Source organism: Bactrocera dorsalis, chromosome 4 (genome assembly GCF_023373825.1).
Source record: "Bactrocera dorsalis isolate Fly_Bdor chromosome 4, ASM2337382v1, whole genome shotgun sequence".
Lineage (NCBI taxonomy): Eukaryota > Metazoa > Arthropoda > Insecta > Diptera > Tephritidae > Bactrocera > Bactrocera dorsalis.
Window position 1 is genome coordinate 3047611 of NC_064306.1, and position 20715 is coordinate 3068325.

At 37.1% G+C, this 20715-nt stretch overlaps 2 protein-coding genes and 1 long non-coding RNA gene across 8 annotated transcripts in view; 1 reads left to right on the forward strand and 2 right to left on the reverse strand.

The window, feature by feature from the left end:
- Positions 1-20715, reverse strand: part of LOC115066554 (uncharacterized) — a 75612-nt gene continuing 54897 nt past the window's right edge. Inside the window, exons 3-4 of one of the 2 annotated variants that reach the window (XR_003846120.2) lie at positions 6286-6663; positions 1-62 (exon numbers count right to left, since the gene is read on the reverse strand). This is a non-coding gene — a long non-coding RNA (uncharacterized LOC115066554). The remainder of the gene's footprint in view (positions 63-6285; positions 6664-20715) is intronic. The other variant, XR_003846121.2, reaches the window with a different exon arrangement.
- Positions 9093-13357, reverse strand: LOC105231955 (UDP-glucosyltransferase 2). 2 transcript variants are annotated; one of them, XM_011213481.4, is made up of 2 exons: positions 12100-13357; positions 9093-10724 (listed from the first exon to the last, which is right to left on the reverse strand). In XM_011213481.4, the coding sequence occupies exons 1-2, from the start codon at positions 12777-12779 to the stop codon at positions 9650-9652; spliced, it is 1755 nt and encodes a 584-aa protein (XP_011211783.2). In that variant the 5' UTR covers positions 12780-13357; the 3' UTR covers positions 9093-9649. The 2 variants fall into 2 exon arrangements, with proteins under 2 accessions (XP_011211783.2, XP_049311877.1); XM_049455920.1 differs by lacking the exon at positions 12100-13357 and adding an exon at positions 10808-12096.
- LOC105231954 (serine-rich adhesin for platelets) overlaps positions 19348-20715 on the forward strand; it is a 106080-nt gene continuing 104712 nt past the window's right edge. For all 4 annotated transcript variants that reach the window (XM_049455904.1, XM_049455903.1, XM_049455907.1 and 1 more), the window contains exon 1: positions 19348-19645. The gene's annotated coding sequence lies outside the window, so the exon portion shown is untranslated. The remainder of the gene's footprint in view (positions 19646-20715) is intronic.

Below are 20715 nucleotides of genomic sequence, written 5' to 3' on the forward strand. Positions count from 1 at the left end.
TGCTAAATCTTTTGGCCGGCATTGCTATATCTATTAGATGAGTCAGCTTTGGGCAGAAAAAACTGAAAATAAAAGAAAATAAATAAAATTAAAATTTATTTTGTATTTTTCGCATCATTCTATCAATATGAGTACGAATTGAAAAATCTTAAAATAGAAAAGGGTTATAGGAACATTTAGAAGTAAACAAAGTTGAGACACATTGTGGCCATCATAGAATGACTATGGACGAGCGATTCAATGGCGATTCGCCAAGAAGTTGGCGCCGTGATAACGTAGGCACTTCAAAGTGCGACAAGTTGTGCTGGTGGCGGCGAATTTAATCCTTTTTACCCTTTTTTATGTACTCGTAGCTGTTTAGATTGCAGTGAGGCAGCTTTCATGAGAAGTGAGAATACGTTGAGTTGGCCAATGCGGTTCTTAAGCGCATAAGAGAAGAATTAGAACGTTATGACTTACTTGGCTTCAGCATTACAGTTTTAAAGTTTCGACTTGATTGTAATAAAAATAAAAATTACAGACGCACAGTGGGCTGGTCTAACAAAGTTTTGAATGACTTTTTTTTTTTAATAAATATTATAAATAATAAAATCATAGCAAAAATTAAAAAAAAAATATGAAAAATGAAATAAATTAAAAAATAATAAAAATAAAATAAAAATAAAATAAAATAAACAAATAATGAGAAGATATTAAACAAGAAAATATAATTAACAAATTTAAAAAAATCTAAAAATAAAAAAAAAAAAACAATAAACAGAATAATCCTTCTTCATTTCTTATGCTGACAAAGCTGGCTATATTCTTAAACTATTTTTGTGGAACCATTCATATTTCTAAGCCAAAAACAGCGCTTCAAAGGCGACTGTAACTCTAATTGTCTGAAGCGATTCTTAAAACTACAAAAAGTGTTGAGCTTTGCAAATTATTTCCAGAATGCGACGCAACGAATATTTCTGCTAATTCTCCTCCGACATTGATTGGGTCTCAATAGTTAATTGACCGTAAGTTTAATCTCTTCGGAAATCATCCTTAAGTTTTTTTTAATAGAAAGATGTCTAAATCAACGATAGTACCGTCTGCGTCTATTGGTGTAGTTTAAATGCTTATGGATCGGGCAGGGTTCGCCCGAACTTAGTCTTAATGGAGAGGCAAAGCTTAATGTCAACAGTTGAAATAATAAGTCTCTAGATTTTTGGATCTCTGTAGCTCTTCGGTAGCTGTATTATCGAACTTAGTCGGTCAGTGGAATTCCGTAGACCGGATTAATCAGCTTTGCTGATTTTCTAGGTGATATCTTGGTTCAGTTTAAAGTATTCCACTCTCAATACTAACGTAGGGCTCGTGCTAGGCTAATTTCATATTGAAGGCAGCGCCTGTTCTCAATGACTTTCGAAGTCATATTATTGTCTGCTTTTCTAAATAAAGGGTTCCCGAGTTTGAAAAGCTTTCCTTTTGTTTGTCTTGTTAAATTGGACAATCTTACATTACGACAAACTATTCGTCGAAAGTCTCCCACTGTGCGGCCGCTTGAACTAGCGAGGCGTACGCCTTTTAAGTGACCCTTGTTGCGTTCATTAATTTGCCACAGACGCCAGTGAAGATGACGTTGCGCTTGATGGTTAAAACGCTTCGCTGCCGCCACAAGCAGCCATAACAAGAAGCTCAACTCAACTACACTTCTCTTGCGCTTTTCAGTCACTTCGGCCACTTTGACCACTATTATGCGGGCCAATTTGGGAATTCCGTAAACTTGCTGAAAAAATAGAAACAGAAACAAAACGAAAAGCAACAGCAAAAAATTAAAAATTTTCATTGAAAACTCGCTGTTGACCACTTTTGGAAGCAGCTGACCGTTAAGCTGTCGAAGAAGCCGAAGAAGAAGCAGCGCTTGACGAGGCTACCAAGTCGACAAGTGGCTGTGGATTGTCGGCGAAGGATTTTTACGAGTGCTATTGACACGGATGAAGGTAATAGCTGCGTGTGTGAGACTGGATCTGAGTGCTAAGTGCACGAGGCGGCGAAAAGACGAAGAGGTGTGGTTAGTCGTGGTGGAGATGGATGGAAGTAGCGGACCGTGATCTGCGCTGCTGGAGAGCAAAAGTATTTTGTTAAAATTTTAACAAAACAAGTGCAACAAAAATAATTACGACCAATTTTTTAGCAACCAATTAAAAATGTTCCACACTCTGCCAACAACAGAGTCAAGAGTCACCACAGCATGACCCACAGTATTGAAGTAATTTAAATTTACACTTCGTTTCGTAGAGAGTGAGGCACACACGCATTTAGGCAAAATGTTGTTTCAGTTTATGGGTCCACTAAGGTGTTTATTTATAAATATTTTCTAAAATTTCTGAAAAATTTCGGGTTCCCAAAATATAAGCTCCAGAATCTCAAAATCCTACCGCATGAATTACAAAAATATTAAAATTTCGAAGTTTATCATTTCGGAACCGTCAAAATATTTTCGGGATCCCGAAATTGCGGTTTAAATCTCGATGTCTGTCAACAGCAAAGATTGCAAAAATATTAAATTTTAAGATTTAGTCCTCATTAAATATTTAAGATCAGGAAACTTATAATTTCGAAATTCTTAAAATGTTTTCGGAATCCCGAAATTGATGTTTCGGAATCCAGAAATCTGTCAACTCCAAAATCTGAAACATTTAATTTCAAAACCCTCAAAATGTTTTCGGGATCCCGAACTTGACGTTTCGTAATCCCGAAATCTGTCAATACCATTGATTACAAAAATATAAATTTTTAAGTCTTGGTCTTCATTAAATATTCAAGCTCACGAAACATTTAATTTCAAAATTCTCAAAATGTTTTCGGGATCCCGAACTTGATGTTTCGAAGTCCCGAAATCTGTCAATACCATTAGTTCTCAAAATTATTAAATTTTAAATCTTAGTCTTTACTAATTATTCGGGATCCCGAAATCATTTTTTCTAATCCCGAAACTCGAAAATCGAAAATGTTTTATATGTTTTACTATTTATTATCCACACGCTCACGCATAATTTTCCAATCAAAACTCATTGCACCTTAACGTATGCAACGATATGTGCAGCACAGAGTTGCATTTCAGCACAATTGCGGCTGGCAGCTTTGCACTTTTCGTTGGCTGTGGCTGCCGAAATTATGTAGCGTAAAAATTAATTGCCCGCATACGCCAACGCATAAACTAAAGCGAAATGAAACAGAAAACAACAAAAACGAAAGTACAAAAACAACGCATAAATTCGGTAAATAGCAACAACAGCAATAAATGCCACTAATAAATTCACACAGTTAACGGCGTAACAAGCGCGTCGATTTGGAGCGAATCTGTGCGCGATTTTCGCCAAATCAGAGTGCTCTGCGTCTTTTTTATGGTGTTGAGAGGCGCCTAAATGTAGGCAACAAGCGAAATTAATTGCATCAACCAGTTACCGAGCGGCGAGTGCCAGCCACGACAAAACAATTTTCGCGCCAGCGCTCGACGTGAATGAAAGTGCAAAAATCGCACATCCATCTAACTGTACAATCACAATAGTTTCGTGACTCGTCGCTTGGGTGCAGCCTCCTCTCAACGTGTACCCGTCGTCTTAAAAGTCTTAAAATAGCGCTGTCGGCATATAAATTTCACACTTAAAAAGAGTTTACAACGACATTTGTTAACGGCTTTCTGTTTTGCTCTCGTCAGCTTTATTGCACTTTGCTGAGTTCCGCGTGATTTTCCGTTTCTTCTTCTTCTTATGTTTGCGTTTATTTGTGCATTGAACCCCGGGACGAAAGTGCATTGAAACTTTCTGAAGTTGTTTTCATTTAAGGGTAAGCCAAAACTATATATCGGTAATAAATCCTGGCTTTCCGAAACAACATTCGTCCTATTGTTGTCAAATAAACCATCGAAAGAGTCTTCGCAAGTCCTTCCAATTCAAATGGGTACTTAAAAATCGAACCGACAGGTTTTCAAGCATTCGAAGTCCAAGTAAGATTCATTTACTTTACTGAAAATGTTTAACAACTCGACAAACCTAGCCAAGGAACTATTTCGCATTGAATTTACCATGTCTCCTAGCCGACATTTACAGTCAAAAGAGCGGAGAACTCATGCTTACACTACGCGTTACAGTACAGACTGTTCTTAAACCCAAACTTGAGACAAGTGATGTCCGGAAACCACATAAAGATTAGTGGTTTTGATAAAAAACTCGAAGAACTACCTAAAAGAATCAGTGCCGGAATAAAATTTTCCCCAAAATCAGATTGGATTGGTAATGATAAAATGCTGGTCGAGGGTTCTGAATTGCCGATAACAAAAGCAAGGCTATAAAAACTGGAACTGCTACTCCAATCTGTGTGGCCCTGAGTTAAATCGTAGCTTTGCTGAGCTTCAGTTCCCACCAACTACACTCATTGATTACCAAAAGCTTGCGTTATTCGTTTATTTTCAGCAGCGCTGCACTGACACTTAACTTTTGAACAGTCATAAAAGTCGATAAGCGCTTTAGTCTCTGGTGCAAACACGAAATTCTACGCTCTGTCCTTGTAATGTTATCACTCGGTATTCCTCGCCGCCACTCATCTTCGAATATCAAAACTTTTCACACCACTCCTAGCTTTCCCTGTTTAGGCTGTTCGCCATCTCTATTTGACCAGCAGCTGACTCGTGCTCCGCTGGGCATACAACTTTTCGTGTTGAGTTGCCACAGCAGCTGTGCCAGACAAATTCTCATTTTCGCATTCGTACGTGTCCGGCGGGCTGGACTGCCGGCGCCGCTGCTGCCTCAACTGCTGGTGAGATATCGGTCCCAGCACATCAACACTTCAAGTGACAGCAATACTCAGTTTTTTCACTTTCCGCTTTCTTTTTTCCGGTATTGAGACTGTGTATTAGCGGACAAATGGCCTCATCACTTCCGGTCACGTATAACGGATTCACTTGCGTTGCAAGTGAAGGCCACGAAGCACGTGCGTATAGTTGTTTGCGGACAAATATTCTAGTGGATGGCGAGTGTTTTAACGGGCGAAGAAGAAAGGAAAATGCATTGAAGGCAAACAAGAAAAGTAATAAAAAAAATTTATGAAACTATGCAAAGTTACCAAAAATTTGGTTTTCTCTTTAAGTTGAGGGATTTTGAGTAAACCTAAGTTTTATTTTATAGCACTGGGATCAACGAAAATCTTCATTACTGGCCAGTTGGCATCGAATTTTATGCGCTTAACGTGCTTTCAGCTCTTTTAGCCTTTTATCGAAGAAACAATGAACGAGTAAAACTACTGGCACACAGGGAGTGGAAACCGGTTGGCAATGTCGACTAGCCTAGACAACTTCCAACGTTGTATTTGACCACTAATCGAACTCGATTCTATGCCGGATATGTGTTAAGATTTGAAATCGACTAGTCTCCTTGGAGATAATAATTAAGTTACAAGATGTTATTTTAGTATTGCCTGGCAAGGATCCGAAAATGTTAATGTCCATTAAGGAACTGCTTGACTATTCAGTTAGCAAATCGCTGTCGAGAATATCTTAAAGACTCTCGAAAGCCAGAACTAATAAAAGGCTGAACGATGCTTTTTTGTTCCAACATTTAAATAATATTTGTTGGAATTTCGGCGGATCCAATATCTAACAGATTTTTTTGAGCATGTAACTCCACATTAATAATATGCTTAGTTTTTAAATCGTCCGCCGGTTTCTGTGAAATACGAATTTAACAATGTAGCCGGCCTTCAATCACGGTGTTAAGTCTCAGGTGTCATAACCAAGGAGCTTTGCTATTTCTGAGCTTTAGGTCTACTAAATTTTTATTGTGCTTCGAACTAGATATATTAGCTCAGTGAGCCAAGCCAAAATTGTACCAATCATGTGTTTTTCATGTCCAAAGCAACAGTTTCCATTAAAATAAGTCCTAAACCAAAGGCTTTACGGGTGTGTAACTTAATTTAGTAATTTTCGTCGAACAGATTCAGCTATTTTGGCGTTAGAAAGCGTCCAAGCCATACTGAATTTGCTAGCAACCTTTTTAGACCTACCTACCTACAAATTAATGACTTTGATGATGTCAAATAATAATAAATTAAGTTCGATTGAACTCTTAGAGGTCTTAAATATGGTATTAGATGGCTTCACGCTGCATAACCTCACTTCCTAACTAATCACTTAAGTTTTAAAATATTCGGAACCTCATAAATTACTTCAAAATTAAAAAAAGGAATAGAAATATACTTCCAAGGCATAAAATCTTAACCTAAACCATCCTAAACTATTAAAATAAGAATTGTACTCACACACCTTCCTCTCCCGGCAGCCATAAACACTTCCTCGCTGCACTCATTACCGTTCTGGTGCACCCATACATACGCATAGTCACATAAATCAACTTAAAACACTTCATGCCGTTATAGTCAGTTGTACCGTTAATGAAGTAGTTTTTTTGCCAAATTAGTCAGCTTCTGCTCCGAACCTGCTTCCGCTGCTTCGCTACTCATAATCACCTTTTGCTTCTTGCAAGACTTCAAAGTGTGTCTGGTGTGCTTTGGGTACATATTTTGTCGTCGTGCGCCAAGTGCCAAGTGCCGAGTGTCGGGCAAAACTTTGCTTGACTTATTGCATTTTCGACTCACTTTTAATTGCATTTGTCGTACAAGAACGGTGTGATAAACAGCCTGCAAACAAAAACGGAATCAAAAAAGCATATTAAAATGTGCAGTTGCAAGAAAAGTGAAGAAATGGCGGGTTATAGAGTGCAATAAACAAGCTTGTAAGTGAATTCGTATTTATGGTACATTGCTACAGTTATCTAAGTTTTGTTGCACAAATGGCAGTTGTGCCGTAATTTGTATTTAATGAGCGGTAAAAACGGCAGCAGTTGAAGCGAACACTCGTTAAATCGTTTTTACTACCAGAGCGGTCCAGCTAATGGCGTGTAAGAGATACCGGGAGAAGTGATAAGTGCCGCAGACTAAGTGAATGCCGCATGTGGCAAGTGGAGTGCAATTAGGCGGTTAGTGGCTGCTTTCAAAAGAGTAATGGAAAGGCTTTACATTTGCAAAATTTTTTTTATGCTATAAAAATTTAAAAACAAAAAACTTTATGAAAATAAAAATTTTTTTAAATGAATAAAAAAAAAATTTGAAAATAAAAATTTTTAAAAATAAAAAAATTTTGAAAATAAAAGAATTTTGAAAATAAAAAAATTTTGAAAATAAAAAAAATTTCGAAAATAAAAAAATTTCGAAAATAAACAAATTTTGAAAATAAAAAAATTTTGAAATAGAAAAAAAATTTGGAAATAAAAAAAATTTTGAAAACAAAAGTTTTTAAAAATTAAAAAGTTTTGTAAATAAAAAAGTTTGAAAATAAAAGAATTTTTAAAATAAAAAGATTTCGAAAATAAACACATTTCAAAAATAAAAAATTGAATAATTATTAAAAAAAAGGTTTGAAAATAAAAAAATAAAAAAAAATTGAAAATAAAAAGATTTTGAAAACAAAAAAATTTTTAATTAAAGACTTTTCTCTTATTTTCTCTCCTCTTTCTCTTTCAAACGAAAACATTTTTTAAGCGAGCTCAAGCTAGACCAAAAGTAGTCAAGTCAGGTTCCAGGCGAGAAAAAGCTAGGGATTAAACGAGGAGTCAACCTGCCTGGCAAGGCGCTGAGGTCTTCATATCAATATCTCTGATTTGAGGAGATATAGTTAGATTTCAACCAATTTTATATACGTTTTGCGTCACTTTCAAATTAAAAAGTTTTTGTATTAAAAAATTTCAAGCTGTAAACCTTTCGTACTCGTGTCCGATTTCTTGCCTTTCTGCTACCAATATTTTCCCTTAACTTGTTTGCCATCAACCTATTTTCTAATATATTCGAATTTTCATTCAATTTGCATCTTTGTTGATAGCCTTTCAAACCCAGCACTTCTAGTTAGAAACATTATTTGCATAGCGAAAAACTTTAATTACTTTCTTATGATGTCTGAATCTTTGGCAAACGAAGCTCTCTTTTTTTGGAAATGAAAATAATTTTTATGCGGCTGCTGGTAGCAGAAAGTTAATAAAACTAATCAAAGAGCACAATTCGGGGCTTTTAAGTACAGATCATAAAAGAAGCTTGGAATTTAGAAATGTAAAAGAAAGTATAAAATATATATTTTGATATATTTATTAAAAATATAAAAAATTTCAAAAAAATATTCAAAAAGAGATAGCTATTAGAGGCTCTAATAAAACAACGCACAGACCTGAAACAGTCGCCCGCAGACTAGATACGGTACCTGCGTTCTTCATATAGACCTACTGTTTGCAAAATCGTCTTAAGGTGCCAAGATCAGAGCACTTCAGAGCACTCGCTTTTTTACAAGATCGCTTCAAGTGGTTTAGATCACATCACTTTACTTTGATAGTCTCTTAGTCATTGACCAGATCCAGTTTTTCTTACTATACATAGAGCTAGCTGCCTACAGATCATCTTAATGCTTCAAGACCACATCACTTCAAGCAATGATAGTTATTTAAACACTGTTCAGGCAGCTTTATTTATATAGAGCTAGCTACACACACGATAACTCTCAGGTCAGAACACTTCAATCCTTGATAGTTACCTAAGCACTGGCCAAAAAGATCGCCTGATTTACTTATATAGAGCTAGCCTCCCACAAGATTTTCATCAGGTATCAAACCTCGATCATCCGAGTAATGAAGAGGTAAAATTTATATTTTTCTTTAAAAAATTACACAATTTTATAGTTAAATTTTTGGGTAGTCGAAAAAGTCTTTTCGTATTTCTAATCCAACTTCAACTTATTTAAAAAAAATATTGCTCAAAAATACTGCAAACATGCTTGTTTAAAAAATATGTAAGAAAAGATAAAAATTTGATTTTTTTCATATTTTTAAACCCACTTAATTTTTTGGTATGAATTCTATATAAATAAAACAAGCACGTGTTCGTTCGTCTGTCCTACGTTCGTTTGAAGTCTTTATTGGAAATCAACATATTCCTACAAGTTTCATTAACGTTCCATATACATATTATAATAAATTGATTAAGAACGAATAAATTTACAATTTTTGATTTTTTTTACAAATTAGCACAAAAACATTTCTTTTTAATTTTTTATACAATAATAAACACATTTTATACACTTTTTTCACATAAAAACAACACAAACAACGCTAAAAATAAATATTAAATTTAAATATTTTTTTAAACTTATTTTGTTGCTTTGGTTGAAAATATACAATTTTTGTTTAAAATTTTATGCACACAATAATATTTTTTTACGGTTTTGCGTCTAAGCTAAACTCTTTTTATAACTGTCTAAGGCTAAGCACACATTGAAGCCTAAACAAAGTAAAGAAAACTGAAAGGGCGAGGCCGCACAACAAATGTTGTCAAATATACCCTTCTGTTCATAAATTTTTTTCGTTACTCAGCACTCCATACCGCTATGTGCTTAGCCTTAATGATCAATTGACTGCCTTACTTATAGAACACTTAATATTCGTTTTTTCGTCCGTCATTGTGCACCATCAGCGACCCCACGCATGCTTCGAGTTCAATTTTGGTGCGTCAAGTCCATTTGTCAAGACCTACTACTCTTTCGTGTAACTGTATAAGTGTGTAGTAGTGTTACTATCGTCCGTGTTGTCTAGCGTTTGCGTCGTCCGGCGAATTTTCGCTGACGTGCCGTTTTCACGGGCACCACTCTCGGCGCATCCGGATCTTTAACAGTCTGAGGGCGTATTTGACATTCACGCGCCGCATCCACCACAGCTTCATCGTAACGTATGTTTGAATATTTTTCTATCACTATCTCGTAATCCTTTCCAAAAAGATATCTACGCAGAAATTTGCGAATATTGCCGAACATGCGACCGGTTAGGCAATTCCATAAGAAACCGCGAAACTTCCACATCAGGAATATGGTAGAAAAAGTAAAAACAATCAAATCGAGTCCGAGCATTTGTAGTTGCGTCATTTCGGCGGCCGGCGAACGCATATGTGGCGTGCCTCCATAGCGCAGCACATAGTTCACCCAATAGAGTACTGTTTCGCGCGGCGTCAATTGGCGATCGCGATATAGGAGCGAGTAAAGCGCCGCACGCTCCTGATATGACTGATCGTTGAGCATGTTAAAGAGCTTGCTTCGAATTTCATCCTTATTTGTCTTGTAGGCGTCAATGCGTTCTGCGAGCTTGAATTGTGCTAGGAACTTGACGTTACCTACTAGTTCACTCGAGTAGGTCACGCCCAGCATGGGCACAGCATGATATTGGCCCTCACCTAAGCTGCTCATACTGCCGTGTGTTATGAAGAGCTTTACTTTCTTCTGCGCTAAAATATCGTTCTGCGGCATCCAGCGCGTGTAAAGTATTTTCGAGTCCTCTCGCGGCTTGCCACAATCCGCCCAACGCCATAGTACGTAGCGTTGTGATTCGACGAGCACGTCGTGCAATGAATCGAGCAGCTCTCTGGGCAAGTTAGTGCAATTGGCACCCTTACCGAGATTGATATAAATAACACCATGTACGGCTTTGTTTATATGATCGGCTATGTGTTGCGGCAAAGGAATGCGACGTTCCGGTATTTGTACGCCACCAATCTCCACCATCGTCGGCACATTCGGGCGTATGGGCCCCTGCGAGAAATGATTATTGGTGAAGACCAACGAAATATTGCGACGCACATCGTCCATTCTGATATTCTGGCAATTGAAGTGTAAGCTGAAATGTAGAAGAGTTCATAAGGAAAATTGTAAGAAGAAAGACATAACCGCGAATTGTTAAGGAAGCAGCAGAAACCATACTTTGAATTACTGTGTAGGCGGTGGAAAATTTCGTGTGCGACGCCAAATAACCCCTCAATGAACTTATCGATAATCATATTTATTAAACGTCTCAGATATGAATTCGATATTAAACGGCTTTCGGCGAATTCGGATGTCAAGTAGCCTTCCTCGCGCGGATTACCCACCTCCCAATTGGTTATGAACGAGGGAGGCGTTTCGGTGCTCAATATAATGGGCGCTTTAAAGCAGCCGGCAAGCATCAAGTGTCCGAGATTGAAGTAATACGCCACAATGACCAAATTGAATGTGCCTGGTGGATGTGCGTCCAAAAGCCCTATATAATATCTGCCCAGTTCGGCAAACTGCTGCCATTGATAGTACAATTTCATAAACCGATACGAGGGATCGTGTGCTTCAGGCGAGGACTCGGTGTTGGCCAAGCGTACGTATTTGAAATTGGAATATTGATAGGGCGAGGGTATCGGCAAGACACCAACGACCGTCACATCGTGATACCTCGCGAGAAAGTCCGCCAAGCGTAGGTGATAGCGAAATGCGTCCAAATTGTACGTCGCAAAGAGGCATAAGATCTTTCCATGAACAGTTGACGTGTGGCGTTGGAAGGCGTTGCACCTACTCAGCAACACAGTCAAAAGTAGGACGAGCTGACAGTATAAGAGGCGTGTACGCATTTTTCTAACAAATTTTGCGCGTTTAAACGTGGTACGAAATATTTGTGAAAATACAGCGCAAACTGCAGTTAAAATTAAACTGAAGCGAAACTGACAGAGTTCTTGTAGAATACCGTTTATTGGGAAGAGAGGCTTCACAGTTATAGCAGTGTGACTACGCCAGAGCTGAGAGCTTATTCTAAAAACAGAGTCGTCCGTACAAAGAGGCACAGAGAGCGAGAGAGGGTTCAGGCGATCCTACGCTGAGCTGAATGAGGTTTATTTTTCTCCGCGCTTAATAACTGACGAAGTAGGGAAGGTTTAATGATGGCTGAAACAATCGATAACAATCTTCCAATATGCGCTAGGCATAAGGTAAAGCAAATTCTACGAAAAATAAAGCTTATGCTTGAAGATAATGCTTCGGAAATAGTTATCGGAGAAAAAGTTGGAGCGTCACATACTCGTAGCTCTCTAAGCAAGCAAAACCTTTTGAAATGTCAAAAACGGAAGTCATATGGCAATCGATTTCTTACTGCGTGGTCACCTAAGATAGCACTTAGCCCACTGTACGCGCGAAAATTACAAGCAATTTCAATCTAACGTTTACACTTTTTCTTAATTACACCTTTGACTCACCAAAAATATCCCTCATTTTCTTCGTTCAATACGCGCGAAAAATACGTACGCTCCCAAAGAACAATCCAAAAATTAAACCAACTCTCAAAAAAATTCATTGGCTGTGTGAATGGCGTTAGCGCTGATGGCACATAACTGCCCTCTGCGGGATTGCCGACCAAGCGATTGATCCAAAAAGCCGGCCCCGTCGTTATCGAAATGATTATCGGGCACTTGTATAGTGATGCAAGTCCCATTTGGAAATCGTTTAGGAAATAACCGAATATCAAAAGATCAAAATCACTTTCTTTCGCGTTTTTTATCCAATCTTTCATCAGCGGTTGCGACAGTGTCATATCGGACAACAGCAGCCTATTACTCAGCATATTAAGAAAGTCCCAGTATGCCGTACGATTTCTCCATTCGAACGGTCGTAGCTTCTCCAATTTTTCGCGAGGAGTTTCGATTTGTATGTAGCGATATGGTGCTTTGGGTCTGGCATTCGCTATCGTACCGATGACCGTCACATTGTGGCCATTTTCGGCGATCAGCTCAGCGATGCGACAATGGTAGAAAAGCGTCGACGTAGAAAATGTTGGAAAGAAGCCGAGTATGTTTGCGGAGCTGATGAGCGCGGGTAGACAGCAAGCGGTCAGAAGCAGGAAAGCGGTGTGCGGTGTGTTGTTGTCAAGCATAGACATTTCTTTGTTTTATTTACAGCTTCACTTCATAAGGTTTATGCGAGTACTGAATATTTAGTTGACTGCTGTGGCGATCCTGCTGTTTATAGTCAGTGTGTGAGCGGAGAGCAGAATAGCGCAGAGAGCGGCAGTTGAGCTCAGTCGAAAGCTAAGTTGGCGCTGAAGAGCATATGTACATCGATCATGTAAGGTTTATTATTAGTCCTCAGTAGCACTTTATGTTAAAAGTTTTTCCGATATTTCACAAGAATAACGATAAATTAATGCTAGCAAAAAAAAATTATAAAACCAACGGCTTTAAATGAGCTGCGGTTTAACAAACTTCTAAGACTTGGTTCAAGAACAGAGTACGACCATATATTGAGTATGTGCTTTTTCTTTCTCTGCCTTTAGATCTATCAATTTCGGTTAGTCTTTGTCAAGCAGAGTTGCCAGATATTGTAATGAACGGGAGTTGAGAACATAATCGAGAATTTACGAATACCACAACACTTCGGCTTTCGGCCCTCAGCTAATGTTGGAATACAGCCAAGATTTCAAAATTGTTTAACTATTCTGTTTTCGTTTTCCAGAACCCAGCGATATTTTTAAATTAATTTTTTGTCTCAAAATGCAACATTGTTAGGTCAACAAAAACAACATTAATTTTAACAAGGTATAAGTCAAGAAGTGCGGCTTCTAAACAGTAAACAAAGAGTATAAAAAATAAAACAAAAAAATGAAGCAAAAATAACCGTTGGACAGCAGCCATCCGCATTAGCCGCTGAGAGCAGCGCAAGAAGGCAAGTGCCATCAGTCAGACTGGAAAAGTAATGCAGCTACACAGGCACTTTAAAAGACCAATAAAGCAGAGAAAGAGAAATGCAGAAGGACAACAGATGCGAGAGAAATATGAAAAGGTGATAATTTCCTAGAGATCCAACTAAAAAGTGTGAAAAACAAAAAATACAAAGCATAGGATGAGTGTCCAAGCAAAGTCAGCTGGGAGCTGGGCGCTGCGGCGGCTGAGTCAAAGCGGCTTGACTTTGCGATTGAAATTGAATTGTGCACGAAAGTGAGGAATAGAAAAAAGAAAAAGAATGAAAAAAAACAAGAATGAAAAAAAAACAAGAATGTAACAAATGACATGAGAACAACAACAACAAGAAAAACTATGTACGGACAGCCAACAATGCTGAAAGCGATAAGCGCACAAGACAAAGCGCTGAGTGGACAGCAGCTGTCAGGCAGTGGCAATTTGAGGCCGCACACCTGCTGCGCACACACGAGCATACAAAAAAGCTATATATGGAAAGGCACATGTGCGGTTAGACGACTACAGGAGAGAAGTAAAAATTACAAAAAAAGTGGAAAACAAAATCGCAAATGCAAAAAGTTTTAAAATAAAAATTGCCATAAAAATTTGAATGTAAAATATGGCAAAAAAATTTAAATAAAAATTGTAAAAATATGAAAAAAAATTGCAAAGTCAAAAATTCAGAAAAATTTGATAATAAAAATTTAAAAAAAAAAAATTTTAAATAAAAATTGTAAAAATTTGAAAATAAAAATAGCAAAAAAAGTAAAAAAAATGCCAAAAAAAAATTAAAACAAAAATTGCAAAGTGAAAAATTCAGAAAAATTTTAAAATAAAAAATGACAAACAATTTTGAGATAAAAATTGGAAAATAAAAATAGCAGAAAATTGCAAAATAAAAAATGCAGAAAAATTTGAAAATAAAAACTGAAAAAAATTTGAAAATAAAAATTGCAAAAAGTACAAATTCAAAAAAATTTTAAATGAAAATAATTTCAAAATAAAAAATTGCAAAAAAAAGTAAAAAATGCAAAAAAAATTTAAAACAAAAATTGCAAAGTGAAAAATTCAGAAAAATTAAACAAAATGACAAACAATTTTGATATAAAAATTTAAAAAAATTTGAAAATAAAAATAGCAGAAAATTGCAAAATAAAAAATGCAAGAGAATTGTTAAAATAAAAATAGCAAAGGCAACTGAAAAACTTCAACAAAATAAAATAACGCTGAGAAAACGTGTTAAAGCGGCAAATCCTGTTTGGCGCGCACTTTTTTACTTTTTATTTTTCAAAACTACAACAGAGTAGCTCGGCGTCTAACGGTTTTTGCTTCAATAGCAAATGTGAGAAAAGTGAAAATAGAAAAAACTCACATAGCAGGCGGCGCTTAGGGGCCCGCTAGCATGCGTTTGCAGCAAATGTTGCATGCAGCAGTGAAACTGGTGACAGTAGCAATTGATGTTGCTGTTTAGGCGAGTACAAGTTGTATGGCATTCCATAAAAAGTGATATTGACCATATATGAAGGCAATGGCATGGCAGAAACAAGTAAGCTATTCGCAGAGAAAAAATATGGAAGTTGTTATTTTTTACGAAGCAAAACACTATTAAAAAGCATGTGCGCAGTGCTTCTGGCAAATGGAAAAAAGAAAGAAAAAATTACTAGAAAAATTGTAAAAAATATTTTAAGCAATTGAAGTTATTTTTTCAAATAAACAAGTTTTCCATACTTAAATTTGATTTTGATTGAACAGTTTGTATGACAGCTAAATGCTATGGTGGGCCGATTTTTTCGGAATTTGCACTAATTGCTTAGGAAATAATCCGTTCCGAATTTCGTGCAGATATCTCGTCAAATGACAAAAAGATTGTGCTACTGCCTTAGACAATAATCCACAGAAGATTTCGTGCAGATATCTCGTCAAATGACAAAGAATTCTATGTAAGCACTTGATTCCGGCCGATTAGTTTGTATGGTAGCTACATATATGCTATAGTGGCCAGATATCACCGGTTCCTACAAATGAGCTGCTTTTTGAGAAGAAAAGCACATGTGCAAGATTTCAGATCGATATCTCAAAAATTGAGGGACTAGTACGTTTATATAAAGACGGACGAACCGAGAGACTTCGTAAATTAGGTCACAGCGCTCATTAAAACCCCTCAGAAAACAGAATTTGAGATCAAACCGACTGATTAGAAACATGTATTACTAACAATAGCCTGTAAAGATCTTTAATTATACTAGTTAGTAGGTCATCTTGACAGCTGGAAATTATTAACTATCCATTAAAGACATATTTGGTACTTCGCGGATCTTGGAGCGAGTTGGACCAATAACTACTGCTTTTTGTTCATATGTATTAATAAGGTTTATAGAGCTTATCCGCTTTTTGGGTATAAAAAACTGATTCTGATTGTTAATCTCTCTAACCGACCAGATCGAATAGCCATAAAACTCTCTGAAACTCAAATGACTTTCATTTTCATGAAAAAGGAAACTCAACTCTTCTTAGGGCTTGTCTACTAGTTTTCCAACACCTCTATTTGAGTTTAAAATCTCAGTTTTAATATGAAAGCATACGACTCTTCTTCGAGCTCGATTGCCGAATTGTCTTAAACGGGATTTGTACGTTAGAATGCACCACTCATAACTCTGAAATAGTCGAATCCTTAGCAGAAGACATCAATCTAATGATCTTCAGCTAATACGACACACACCTGTCTCATTCCGCTAAGAAACCTCATCACACACTTGAAGCTACAAAACAATTTGTCTTTCCTCTTGACACCATTATCTCTCATGCGTGCGATAGAAGACGCAAAAAATACTTTCAATGGAAACGCACATAACCTCACATACCACGCATAGCTGGTGCGCATTGCGCGCCCGGTCATTTGGAGTGAAATTGCGAAAGCAGTCGTAAATCTTAATAAAGTCGCTGTGAGCCAACGATGTGTAGCAGCAAATGTGGCGCGGCGTCGCCGGTACTTGTGGTGGCCAGTAAGGCTAGACGGGTGGACAATTTAGTAAAGCGAGAAAGCGACGGAGCGCACTTGACAAAGGGAGCGACAAAAACCGTAGCTGAGCAGGGCAGTTAGACTTGGCGACAGCAACGACGACGACGATGCTGCCCTAAAGGCAATTGTGGTTTGGCGGTTTGTTATCAGCGTGGCGCCAAAGCAGCCAAGCGCACAGATTGGCTACGACGACTGTGGCAAAAGAGAGTAGGTGGAAGACACAGCGCGTCAAGTTGGCCACCGCTAAGCAAAGCCGGTCAAGCAGGTCGGACCATGCGGTGGCTTAATGTTTTTTGCCAGCGCAGTATGTGCGCATCTAAGCAGCCAACGAGCCTACCAGACGGCTTCTTCAACAATAACAGCAATGCGTGTTACGGCCTAGTAGCTGCGGAGCGTGACAGATTCAAACTTTTTAATCGCATTAGAAATGCTTAATATTGAAAAGATACTATGTTTTAAGTTGTGGATCTAGCCAAGCATATACAAGGCAAGCCACTTCTGGCGCTGTCGCCATTCACGAAAGCTCGTAATTCACAAATTTGTAATTTCACACTTCTACGCCTCAACGCACGGCCGTGAAGAGCACATTCACTCAAACAAGCTTAGCAGTGCGTACTTGGGCGCTTATGAACTTATGGTTTAACAAGTTTATGGCTAGCTGAGCTTAGTGTATGGCTGGTGTGTACGCGGCTTTACTAAGAACCGTTTATTATTGCCAACTTCTTACTTTAAATGGCGGCAGACGAGCGCTTTGCTTAAGCGATAAACTGAAAGTTGTATTTAATGAGACGTGGATGAGTGGATTAGGGTGGCGGACGCCAACGAAGCCAAAATGAAGACCGCACACAGCTGTGTGACGCAGCAAAGCTATATACAAAGAAGAAACAAAACCTAAAAGCACACCACAGCAATAAAAACAAGCAGAACTGTGGTGTCGACTTCGCTTTGGACTTGTGTATGCATGTGGTGGGCCCTCGAAAAGCCGGCTACCAATTTTGTTTTGCTCACGTCGTTCCGCTGTTTTGGCAAACAAACAACAAATGACGCAGACGCAGAAACCGAGCTGACGTCGGCGGTCACTAGCTGCACAATTGTGTGGGTTAAGTGCCACGAGGGTTGGGCTGAGGTGAATTATGAAAGTTAAAACAGCGCTGCAAAGGCAGACAGGCATATCGTGCCTCACACTTAAGGGTGATACGAGAGGGAATATGTATTTGTAAGGAGATAGAAAGCAAAAGATGTCAAGGGACCTGAGTATACTGAGTATTTGGCTACTAATAGGCAAGCCACGGTTCCAAACTTGACATATGCACGAGGAAATATAGATATTTTTTTCTAGATGAGAGAGACAGAGAGGTTCTTAAGTCTCCGAATATAAATAATATTTAAAATTAGAAGAAATAATAGAAAATGTCGAATAATTTCTCGTAAATTGGGGAAGCAACTTCGCCAAACTTCTAGCAGAGACGTAAGAGTCTTTCATATAGTTTTTGCCAGACACTAAAGCTTTGCGGCAAACACAAACAGTCCTTAGAAGTGAATGTAGTATGTACCGTTTCAAATTCGATAAAACAAAATATCTTTAGAATAGGGCAGTTACATTAATCAGCCTATCCGAAACCCAATCAAATCGACAAGTACTTTTCATTTCTGTCATTTATTTGAAAATTTACTATACAGCTTCTGAACTTTATCTGAAATTCCCGCACTTCTACCAAACCAACGGAGCTTTATAGCCTTAGTTGATCAATTAAAGTCTATTAGGTGGTTGCTTCGAACTCTTTAAATGGGTTTATGAAAGATAGATGTTCGAACCACAGATCCGAAATCCAAAGTCCCGCGATTGATATGATATTTTCTAAAGATTCTCCAAAAAATCTACGATTCAACAAGGAAATTTGTATATTTTTATTTACAAAATTTAGACTTCAAATAGGAAGATTCGTATTTTTCTAGGAAATATAATGGACGAGTCCATGTATTCAACTCAATTCTTAATAGCAAAACGGCTATTATTTGGTATGTTAACCACAAAATGAAACTATAGCGCTTGAAGTGAGTTTTTAAACGGATGGGTCTGAAATTGACCCAACAGTAGTTAATTATCCATTCAGCGAAGAAAACACAGCGATCTTTTGATATCTCATCCCTCGAACTGGAGCACATTTCTAAGACCACGATTACGCTGAGCCGAAGAAAAGTATGTGGTCTTAATTATTTTTCACATGCTGTAAGATAAACCAACAACACCATTTCGCTACTATTTGACCCTAGTCTACATATGTATGTATGTATTTGCGAGCAGCTTTACCAACACGCCCCAACTTTTGCCAGTGGATCACCCACCCACTACTTCCTTCCTGCTTAAATCCCTTCCATTCACCAGTTCGACATACGGAACATGCCTCGGCCGAAACTCCGGCCGCCGCTACGCTTGTTTGTTTGCCGTTGTCATCGATGCTTGTAAAATTGCGGTAGGACAAGAGCGTAAACAATTGTGTGCGTGTGTGGTGAATTGATGAGCAACCCCAACCCCAACCACCGAAAAAGCAGACGTGCAGCAGCAAATAAGCGAGCAAAACAGAACGCAGAACATTGCAATTTGCAGCCAAGCCCACGAAATGTAATGTCAAACTTCGTATCGGCAGGCGCGTGTGGTGTGTTTTGTTCGTAATGCAGTGGTGAGTTTTCACTATCAGTAAATGAAAAGCATGCCAGCGTCTAGCGCGTCCTACTACAGTTACCGTTGTGATGGCGCAGGAAAAGTGGAAAAACGTGCAGCAGCAACACGCGTTCGGCCAGTTGGAATCAGTTGTGCGGCAGCTTGCGAGCGTTACGGTTATGCGAAGCGCGAAAAGCGGTGGAAAATTCGCTGAATCATAGCCAATATTGTATTAAGTATTTGCGGTGCGGCAGACACGCGTCGCGTAAAGTGTTTAAAGGTGCGCGCTATTGTCAACATAACGGCAGCACTTGTGCGGCAAGTTCGCAGGCAAGTCGGTTGTGTGGTTAGTGGCACAAGTGGAAGTGCGTTTATACAAGTGTCTATGAGTGAGTTGGCAACTTTGATGCGGCAGCGGAACGCAATGCGTTTTTTATTACAATCACATTTTTTGTTTTTGTTATAATTTCATTTGACGACTTTTTTATGGCGAAACAGCAACGGGAATTTTTTTTCATGACATTGCAACTTTGACAAGCGAAAGTTGTTTGGTGCATAAAACAATTATAATTTTTTTGTAACAGCCTGAGCTACATGCAGGCAGTTTAAAAATATTGTGACAGCGTTTCCTTTCGATTTTCAGTATTTAAATTCAAATTAATTTTGGTTGTAGTAATATATAAGGAAGTCTTGAAATTTAATATTTTTGTTTTTTGATTGATTTGATTTTGAAATTCATGATTTCGCATATTAGACATATCTATTAAAAAAAAATAAAATAAAAATAAAAATAAACAAATTAAACTTGAATAATAATCAAAAACTAGTTTTTCTCATAGATTTGTTAAGAATAAAATTTTTGAATTTCATTTAATTTTTATTTTCGGTATTTAAACTAAACTTTAAACATTGTATTTGAAATCGATATTTTAAATTTTTTGAAAAATATCAATTAGTCTTAAATATTCAAATTTTATTAAAAATCAAATTTTTAATTTTCTGGAAAATATTAATTAATTTTAAAATTTAAATATTTTAATTTAAAACCAAATTTTAGGATTTTTAAAAGATTTTGTTCAAAAAAAGTGATATTTTGAAAAAAATAATGTATTATAAATTATTATTTATTAATAATTTAATACTATACCGCATACTACACAAATTTAAACTACTAGTTAAAAATTTTGTATTTTGTAAAACTTAAAAAAAATTCCAAAAATAGTATTTCTTAAATTTTAAATTAAATTTATAGTTTTTAAAAAAGATTGTTTTCGAAAAAAATTATTTTTTTTACAAAATTTATAATTTTTTTATTATTTATAAATATTAATGCGTTAGGCTTTTTCATTATTTGCAGTATTTAAAAATTTTAATATTTTATTGAAATTCAATTTTTTTTTTAAACTTTTTTGGAAAATTTATTTGTGGAAATCAAAAATTAGTTTTTTTTTAAGAATTT